Source organism: Apodemus sylvaticus, chromosome 3 (assembly GCF_947179515.1).
Source record: "Apodemus sylvaticus chromosome 3, mApoSyl1.1, whole genome shotgun sequence".
NCBI classification, from domain to species: Eukaryota; Metazoa; Chordata; class Mammalia; order Rodentia; family Muridae; genus Apodemus; species Apodemus sylvaticus.
In genome coordinates, this window is record NC_067474.1 from 49517613 (window position 1) to 49528034 (window position 10422).

Consider the following 10422-nt stretch of genomic DNA (forward strand, 5'->3'; position numbering starts at 1 on the left):
TTTTTGAAATAGTACCAGAACAGATTTAAGTGAGATGTTGTATGCATAAGCCCTTTCTTCAGCAAACAGAACATATTTTCTTACTTATTTCATGCTGATAGGTTAACTTATTTATACATGTAAAAAAAACCCAATGTACCCATGATAATTACCCAGTGATAATAGTTAACAATACACAAATCTAAATCAAGATTTTGTCTTTAGCACTATTTTGAAATTTCCTTTAAGAACAAAAACAGTCTTTCAGGCTTCTTGAAAAAAAAGTTAGGTTCCTGGTTAGTAATATTCAATCATGATATAGTTCCTAAGTCAGGTTTTGATTAAAAAAGGGGGGAGGGATACAGCTGTAAATTGTTTCATTTTTCTTTCTCCTCTTCAAGCTTACTAACCTTTTAAACAATTATATTTCAAATACTTAAAAAAGCCACCCTCTCCATATATACAAACAAATAACAGCGTTGCCTTTGATTATGAGGTGGGCCATTTCTACTTTATGGACACAACATATGAAGACAAGGACATTGTGTATAAATGGCCCAGGTAGACATGGAGTACCTGATTTTATAGCTGGGGAAGAAAGGAGGATGTCTCCTTTCAAATACCCACTACACAGTCTGTATTTTTTTCACAACTCAGTTCCCTCTGTCTTGTCCTATGGAAATGTGCGCATAGGTGAGAATGAGCGTGAACATGCAGCTGTAAGGAATGGGAAACATTTTCACAAAGCTGTGCTCAATCCTCCATCTCATTATTATTTCTTGACATACAGCTTGTAGCTTTTGTCAGTGTAGAATAAAGCAATTCCAAATGGGAGGTGTGCAGAACTATAAAGACGGCTAACATGCAGACAATGTCTGCTACGTTTGGCCCTTCTGGATCAGGAACAAAATTCTTAGGTCCATTTTCAGCATGGGCAGTTATCTTTTGAACAGCACTGGAATTAAAATGTAGTTAACCAATGCAAATAACACAGTTGCAGTTTTGTTTTTGTTCTAAAACATTTCAGCATATTATAGGTAGAGCCTTTCTTAAAATGTTGAGCGTTCTCCTGATTATACCAGGTAGGTTCTTTTTCCTCAGGCTATAAATAAAGCATTCTATTTAAAGATGGCTTCATATTAGCCTACTTGTTTCTAGGGGAGAGAGAGAGAGAGAGAGAGAGAGAGAGAGAGAGAGAGAGAGAGAGAGAGAGAGAGAGAGATTGAGATTCAACCTCCAGATTGCTGTCAGTTTGAGACAATTCCAAAGGGAAGCCTTAACTTCTAAAGTGTTTTGTAAGAAAGACTGGAGGGTTCCTATTTCTTCTTCCTTTTTTCTTTGAGGCAATTTCCACTTCAACAATTACACAAGAATTTCTGACATCTAATGAAAGAAGATTCCTCTCTGGAGAGAGTCTTCCTAGATGAAACACAACAGTAACTTACAGGTGTCAGTGATGGGCAGGCAAGTGCAGAAGGAGCTATCATTTCAGTTGTGGCCTCCACAAAGGAGGCAGGAGCATAACGATATGCAGGCTTCTGCTACCTGGAGACTTACTACTGGTGGTCCACTTCCAAATGAAAATTAATGTATATTACTATTGTTTTTCTAGCTTATTATTAGCGCTGTTAAACTTTTGTGGAGGCTGATTTATAAATTAAATCTTATCAATAGGCAGGTGTCCACAGGGTAAAATATCATATGCATAGGACTGGCTGAAATATCACCACAGCTGGCCCAGAAAGCCTTGGGATCTAGTCCATTACAGTAGGGGCATCTGCTGCACACACTGCTGTCTCCTCATTTCCATTCTGGATGTCTAGCAGGGAGCTTGCAGTGTGGGAGAAGGGGTATTGAGGCAAAGTGAAGGACAGAAATCTAAAGCTCACATGAACTTATCTTAGTCAGAGTCCTATATTTGGAAGGAGAAGCATCTGCCTACTTTGTGCTTTAAGCCTTCTTGTGTGTATTTTAAACATGTCTTTGGTTGTTTCTGTCACCTGGGCTTCATCTTGGCCATCTGTTGAGAAGCTGACTGTAGATGAGCAGTTCCAGTCTCCTGCCCACTTCTGGAGGAAACACACAGCTACATTTACTGCTCTCTAAGTGGACAAGGTAATTTTATATTTAAAAAAATTGTATCATTAATTATTTACTCTGGCATCATTTCTTGGCTAATTGTGTAAGTACAGATATAGGCCCCAGGCTCTCAACTTAGTCAAAGACCACAGCAAATAAGCACTCACCTCTCTTATCTATAGCCTGTGTTGTGAGGAGTTCTTTACCTAGCAATCCTGGCTCACATGTGAGGACGCTCTCATGGGAATGGCCTTTGAAGGTAGAAAGGGAGAGTGATTCATACCAAGTGTTTGCTAGGTGCCAAGATACACCTTCTGTCACCTATCCAAATAAAAAACTTAAAAAGCCAATGGCAAATGATATTTTATTGCCCAATCTTTTCTATAAAGGCAGAATAACGTAAAAAAAAATTCATCAAAAACAATCATGGGTATTAGACCAAAGGGGTTGAATAGAGTAGAGTCAATGGAAATAACTGGTCCTATGATATATTATTCTACAAGGATAATTTCATTTCAGTAATAAAAATGATATATCTTTATTCTAAGTAACAAATAGAATGAATGGCTTTGGTCTCAAAGGACTGCTGTTGTTTTACTTTGTTGTTTTTGTTATTGTTGTTTTGTTTTTTTTAACTTGGTTCACACCCCATAGAACTCATTTGCAATCCCATGTGTGCTACAGATGTCCAGGACTCAGAGAAGAAGCTAAGAAGCCATGAAAGTTTAAACAGAAGCACAATCACCGATTCTTCTTCAGTCGGGAGAGAACTATAAAAATGAGCAATAAAGGAAATAGAATTTAAATAGATCCCGTGTCTCCCTCCAGCCTTTCTTTAAATTCTTGATGTCTTTTCTGTCAGGTCTGAGTCTTCTCGGTTGAAAATGATCTATTTTTTTCTTTTCTACAGAGCCTCAAGACACATTCTGTGTTGTTTCACAGTTCTGTGCACAGCCCCTGAAGATAAAAGAAATGCTTTGACAGAGAGATGAAGAAAGACCCTGTAAGTAAAAGTTAATTTACACGGGGCTCTATGCAATTTTATTTCTCTAGGATCACACCCTCTGTTCTCCAAGCCTCTCATACAGAAATATATCTGTTCCTACTGCAGGAATGGAATGTGACACAAACCAGGCTTTAGTGGAAATGAGATTAAAATAATCCCTTTTAAAGAGTCACAAAGGATTGTGACCCTTGAACTTCCTATGTGAACCAAGAACAAATTCCTTGACAGAGCAATGAGAAAAGAACAAATTCTGAATGTTTGTACTGTAAGAGAGTTGTTGTTGATAAGCAAAATCACCAAGAAGGCTGACCAAGCCTAGTTTTCACAAATGTACCTATGAATATGGAGGCTTAGCAATTTCTGTATTGTATGCTCAGAATTTGAAAATACCTGACAAGTACATGCTTACAGATGCTGTGGAAATGAAAAGATGCTAGAAAATAAAATAAAATGAGGATTTCTGCAAAGGAGAAATTGCTTACCAGCACACCAAACCCGGATTGTTTGCTTAAATTGGTTATCTTATTCTAGGAACTTGCTTACCATTATTTGGGTTGATGAATAAACTTAGAGGATTAGGGCCCTGGCCAGGAAATTTTCTTGTGTTTAATGCTAGAAAGAGTAAGTGGTTCTTTGAAAATGCTTGCTAATGTATAGACTACTGGTCAACCAAGAACAACAACATGCTGAGTCAAATAGATGTGTTTCTTCATAGGGCACATTAAGGACCTCTTGTCAAAAATGGAACTCTGAGATGGAGTGTTTAAAGAGAGAAGTGGGCCAGAATACTGACTGGTCTGACCAGTAACTCTTTACAATGGTCTTGGTTAATCTAACAGAGAAGTGACATAAAGAAAAAAAAATCATGCAATTCTTTTGTAAAACTATACAGAAAAGCCCCAGAACTGTGGTTAGTGGAATTACAGAGCTCTGCAAATCTCAACGATTAGTACCATTTATTTTTTAAATACTGCTTTATGCAAGAAGTTGCCAATTCCCATGGTAAATATGCTGCCATGATCTGAACTGTTACTACAATAGTAATTGTACTCTTACTAAAATTGTTCAGTTAAGAACATTTTGGAGGGGTACTGTTCTAAAGCTGACTACTTGGGAAATACGTGGAACTCCAGGCTAACTAGGAAAAGTGGTAAAATTCATGCTCAAAACACATAAGAAAAATCCCAGAATGAAATATATTAAGGATGGGACTTTTCAAAAGGTTTATAAGACTTACATAGATTTTTTTTGAACTTGTAAGTTGGGGCTATAGAATGCACCATTTGGTCAATTTCTTAGTTAGTGGGTCTTCTTTGGAAGGCTGTATAGCAGTATCTTAAGTATTCTATGGGTCAGAGGATAAATCCCCAAGAGTATATAATCTCTCTTTTGACAGAATAACATACAAACCTTTGAAATCTTTGAACTAAATATTTCATTCTTTAACTTAAATCAAATTTCATTTTCCTCAGAAGGCATTTATGATTTTTGTTGGAAAATAGTGGAATAACAAAACCCTCTTTTAGGTCAATAACTCACCTTTCTCTGTCTCTGTCTTTGTCTCTGTCTCTCTCTGTCTCTGTCTCTCTGTCTCTCTGTCTCTCTCTCTGTCTCTCTCTCTCTCTCTCTCTTTCTCTCTCTCTCTCTCTCTCTCACACACACACACACAATTTTCCAGTACACACTTTTTAATGTATTTCAAAATTAAAAGGAAGTAGATTCTCTTTTATAAGGCTACCTTTTCACTTTAACTTTCTTAATTGTAAGAACCTAGCATTCAATTTTTTTAGGAGTTGGAAATTTTAATAGAATTTAGCTTAGGTTGATAAAAATTGCTAGAAATAAATTAGTCTATAAACTGAATTTGTAAAATATTTGTGACAATCATTAGGATAATTAAATGAAATCTAACTCAAGTAGGAAATTATTTAATCTTAAACTCTCTCTCTCTTTCTCTCTCTCTCTCTCTCTCTCTCTCTCTCTCTCTCTCTCTCTCACACACACACACACACACACACACACACACACAAATTCACACACAGTTCCTACCCTCTGGTAAAGGAGAAATGGCTTTAGATTTATTGCCACCCAGTTTGCAAAACAATCTGTGAAACTTTTAGAAATAAAGGCAAATTTAATAGTATTAAATTTCTTCATATTTTCAAATATTTTACAAAGTTAGGCTTTTGAGTGTCAGACCCACAATACTAAATGGAAGAAATCCCAGAATCCTTCTATATATCTTAACAACATAACCTAAAGGAGACCTTCCTCAATATCCTCTCAAAATATGAAAAATGTTGAAACTTTGTTTATATTTATTAAATACATGTCATTTCAGGAATACAGTCTGCATCCAATATTTTCCAGGTATATATGTTTTGAAAGTTATACAGGACTCAGACAAATGGAATTGTGCTTCCTTAAGCCAGGTCACTTATGATAATAATGCTATTTTCTTTCTTTTCTTTTTCGTTTTTTTTCTGGTTTTGTTTGCAGTGTTAACATTAATATCAGCTTAATTGGCTGAATGTGCTCAGGTAAAGAAGGTAAACGAATCGGCACATCATTACATATTTGTAGAACTTTAAGCTTCACTCTTCCCCAGTCATGTCATGGTCATTTTTAGATCTATATTGGTTTTTCTTTCACTACGTAACACAAAACATATTTCCTCTTATCTATGTGATTTATCTTTTAATATGAAACTAAAAATCTTGATCAGGAAGAAGAGCAATATTCTGAAGTTGTCTAATTGTGGTCCTCCTATGTATATAGTACTTGAATAGAAGTTGGGATGTCATTGCTGGCTGTCCCCTTTGATTTGTAGCCATCTGGCAGGCAGCTGCCACATTGGAAAGAGATCATTGGCTGGATCTCTGCTCACCATACTTCCTATTGACCTCTGAAACCTCCTTACTCAGAGAGCTTTTAGACAACAAAATTATTGACATTAGCTGATGGCGAATATTGCCAAGTAATTCTATAAAACCAATATTCTCTTTTCCATTGGTCATTAACCCATTAGCAGTGACTGGTGACAGTAAAACTAAGCAGTAGCTACATGGATTATGAGTGACACCTACCTTGCATTCTACAGGTACATCTAGTGATGTACCACCTTCTGGAGAAACCAAGGGCTTCTGTTACAGTAAACTGGTCCAGGTTGGTAGTGTACGTATAAAAAATATTCCATTCTGTATCAAAACTAGGCACATGCCTTTATTTATAGTAACAGAAGTTAACAGAGTTGAGCAGTTTTGACTTGGGTCTTCTTTCTTGGCATCCTACATCAGACATACACATCTCAACACATCTCTGCCTATTATTCCAGGGATCTATTCTCAGGTTTATCTGTGGGTAAAAGGAAGGTGAGACCACACTTGGATCTATACCGGTGAGTAACTAAAAGCACAACCTCTCATTCATATTGCTTTAAAACATATACAGCATATATGTTTCAAAAAAAGAATATATTGATCTCTTTTTGGTGCTGAACCAACAGTATTGTATGATGCAAGGTTTTAACAAATGATAATAAATACAAATTTTACTGTAGAGTATGTTTTAGACAAATGTGTCTTTTTAATATGTAAATCCTACACTGTAGGTTGTTCTTTTTAAAATTTTTTTTCTTTTAGTTTTGCAGTGGTAGAAAATGTTGAGTTATTGTCCATCAGCATGAGCCAAAGGTTCAGGTTCATTACTGAGATCCCCAGAATGCCAATATTTGCAATGCAAACAATTAGTATCCCACTGTGTGAAGGGCTCTGACACATGCCTGCCTGCCTCTAATCAGCCAGTCTCCATGAGAAGTCTTCCTGCTTCCATGGACCCTGCTTTGACACAGGGGCAGCCGCGCAAAGCTGCCTGATAACCTTGTGATCGATTCACTTCTATCAGACGTCTTACTCATGACCAACAGTAACACAGAGACAGTAGTGAGTGTGTGGTGGGCCCTTAGATCATTTTCATGTTGAACCTCCTGGGTCCAGCCACCTCCCCTTCCACAACAGCACCGTTGTTTTTTCGGGGCACGTATTCAAGGTCAATGCTGTTTTTGTGCTTGCCTTTCCCTCGGCTCCACACAAAAAGAAGGAGAAAACAAAATAAAACCACTCCCAGGAATGTGAAACAGCCCATGGCTGTAGATACCAGTATTGTTTTAAGGTCCAGGGAGAAAGTATTGGCATTAGTGCCGTTGGAAACGGTGTCATTAGAGTCAGTCATGTACATAGGGGTCCTGTTTGCGTAAAGGAAGCGGTCTGAAGTGAATCCCTTCACAGTGAGAGACGCTGTGAAGGTATCATTCCCAGCAGCATTGCTAGCAATGCAAACGTACATCCCACTGTCTTGATCCTGGGCGAAACGGATTTCCAAGGTGCCATCACCCAACACAGTGGCCCTTCCGTTGGACTTGGTGGTGATAAAACGCCTCCGAGGTGTCACCCAGGAGATTGCAGGCTGTGGGTCTCCATCAGCACTGCACTCCAGCTGGACCGTCTGCCCTTCGTCCACGAGTAGATGCTGTAACTTCTTCTCACGGATTTTGGGTTTTTTGCAGGTAAAATAAAAAGAAAGAGCCGTGCTATGGAAATCCTTAAATGACCTCTCACGGATGGTGTCTGGCCCGGCACACATGGGCTGCTGGCCCCCAAACTGCAGGGTGGGCTGTCGCTGCAGGAGCCAGAGGAGTCGGCAGTCACAGGCTAGGGGGTTGTTGTTAATGCTCAGGACCTCCAAAGCCCTAGGGGAAGAGAAGACATTCTCTTCCAACGTTTCCAGCAGGTTCTGAGATACGTTGAGCACACGGAGGAAACGAAGCCCTTGGAAGGAGTGAGGCTCAATAGTGCGGAGCTGGGCCCCCACTATGTGAAGCTCCTGTAGGCGGATCAGGTCAGAGAACATGCCTGCTTCAATAGTGCTGATGGGATTGTAGGAGAGGTTAAGGTGGGTCAGGTACACAAGGTGTTTAAAGGCGAGGAAGGGGACAGTGGAGAGGTTGGTGTTGGTGATTGAAAGGGACGTGAGGTTGAGACCATAGAGGCTATTGGCTGGCATCATATCCAACAAAGGCCAATAGTCGATCTCTAGGTGTTTCAGGTGGAATAATCTTTTAAAGGCATACACAGGCATATTGTTGATATTGAGATGCTTCAGATGCAGGGTGATGAGGCTGCGGAGATGGGAAAGGGCTTCTGTTGGTACTGCTGTCAGGTTGCACTTCTCCAGGGTGAGCTGCTCCAAGCTTAGCAGTCCGCTGAAGGCCCTATGTGATATATAAACCAAGTCATTGTCCCCCACTTCTAGAGACTTTAGATTATGAAGATCCTGGAACATGTAGTCTAGCAAGATGACAATCTTATTCTCACTAATGTCAAGCTTGGTGAGGTTGGACAGTCCCGTGAATACCCCTAAAGGGACCAACTTCAAGCGATTGCCTTTCAGGCGGAGGGAACGCAGGTTAAAGAGATTGTTAAATGCCCCGGGCTCCACATTGGCGATGATGTTGTCGCTCAAGTCTATCTCTTCCAACAGAGGATATGAGATGAATTCTTCGGGGTTTATGCTCTTGAGTCGATTTTTGCTCAGGTCTAAGATCTTGGTCTCAATGGGAATGCCTTCCGGGATGGCGAGCAAGCGTCTTCTGTGGCAGCTAACGGATTTGTTCTGGGCGGAACACTCACAGCGAGCAGGACAGCCAAGGGTGGATCCCAGGAAGAGTAACACCATAGCCAGACCCAGGATTGGCTGCCAGCATGGTATAGCCGTGTGAAGCATGACTCCACTTCTTAGTCTACGCCTTGGTTACGGGCCTGCATGGATGGGAAAAGAGAAGGCGAGAAAGACACGTCAGGACAGAGACAGGGGCACAATTATGAAACCAAGTTATAGCGCAAAGGTACAGGATTTGGTTGTAACCAGATCTGAGACTGTACACAAAGGTTCACATATTATCTACATTATATTGGGGATGTTATTTTTGTATCTGTACTTATGTACAGATGATTATTAAGTGGGAATAATGGAGGTGGAGAATGAAAAAAGAAATAAAAAGGGAAAGGACATGGCAGATCCCAGGTATGGTGGAGAAGGTTTAACGTAGATAAAAGGGAAACATAGCCAGAGGCAGGGACCTGGGAGAGTCCAGAGTGGCCGCATATGGGGGCGGGGATGGGGGTGGGGTCAGGGTGGAAGGTGGGGCGGTGGATGGAAGAAGGAAGAGCAGCTTCGGACCAAGAGCAATAGCCTGGGTCAAATACTGGCCAAGAAAGTAGAAGAAAGGGCCAGGTAACCAAAAATGGCAGGACTATGTAGGAGGAGGCAGCCCAGCCCCTGGTTTGGAAAACTTTAGGTCAGGAGGAGGCTGGTATGCTAGCAGAAGGGCCCTATAACAGGTATGGACTGAAGAATGCAGGGAGAACCTGGCAGCCAGCCTCGGTTTTGATATGTTACTGGGCACCTCAGCCATTTGTCCTGGGTTTCAAACCTAACAACTGGTAACTCTCAGAACCAACAAGATGACCAACTCAGGATTGGTAAAGCAGAAAGAGAACTTCAGCATCTAGCGTAGACTATGGGAAGCAGCATGCATTTCACACACAACAGAACTTTTAAAATCCAAAGCAAAGAGACAGAGTTGGGTGCCTAAGAGAACAGCAGTCCTGGGGAAGGGGCATCTGCGTGTCTACTGTTAGGGAGATCATTCTCTGTGATAAATAGAGCTACCAAAAGGTTCAGCAACAGGCCCTGGGTCTTACATTCAAATCTGTTAACATCTACGGCAAGCTGTTGAGAACTTTTTCTTCATATGTGTATACTGAATTAAAAATAGCTTTTTAATTTTAAGGCAATTCTCTGTCAGAATACAGCAAGTCTTGGCTGAGGAAACTTGCTTATTTGAAGGGGGAATTGCTCACCCCACCTCCCGCCACTGAGCTTCTTTTGGGGTGACACAGGCTTGAGAAGCCACTGTGACTACAATAACTCTGCTGCTCCTTTTTTTCTTCCTTCACAGAAGCAATTATTCTTTAATCATAAGACCTCAAACTAGAATCAATCCACATACCTGTCACTAAAGCTACTAACAGAAGTTCCCGATATATACATACTGTAAAGCAATGGACCATGAAAACTATAGAGCACACAAAAATAAACGATGCATCAGAAACGATGGATCTCAAAGGCAATGCACTAGAGAAGAGTGCCCAACGCGTGGGAGAACATTCGTTTAAGGGTGGCTCGAAATAAGCTACGAAGATTTAAGTGAGCAAAATGGAGTTGGGAAACCAGTGCATTCATAGGATATTGTCACTCATTGGGCCATGCACTCAACATAACCACAGGCTAATTATGCC

General features: G+C 40.3%; 1 protein-coding gene across 1 annotated transcript; it reads right to left on the minus strand.

Moving 5' to 3' along the window:
* Positions 1–7024: 7024 nt before the first annotated feature.
* On the minus strand, positions 7025–8845 carry Lingo2 (leucine rich repeat and Ig domain containing 2). Its single transcript, XM_052175456.1, has one exon. It carries the CDS (start codon positions 8843–8845, stop codon positions 7025–7027), a length of 1821 nt encoding a protein of 606 aa, XP_052031416.1.
* Positions 8846–10422: the final 1577 nt, after the last annotated feature.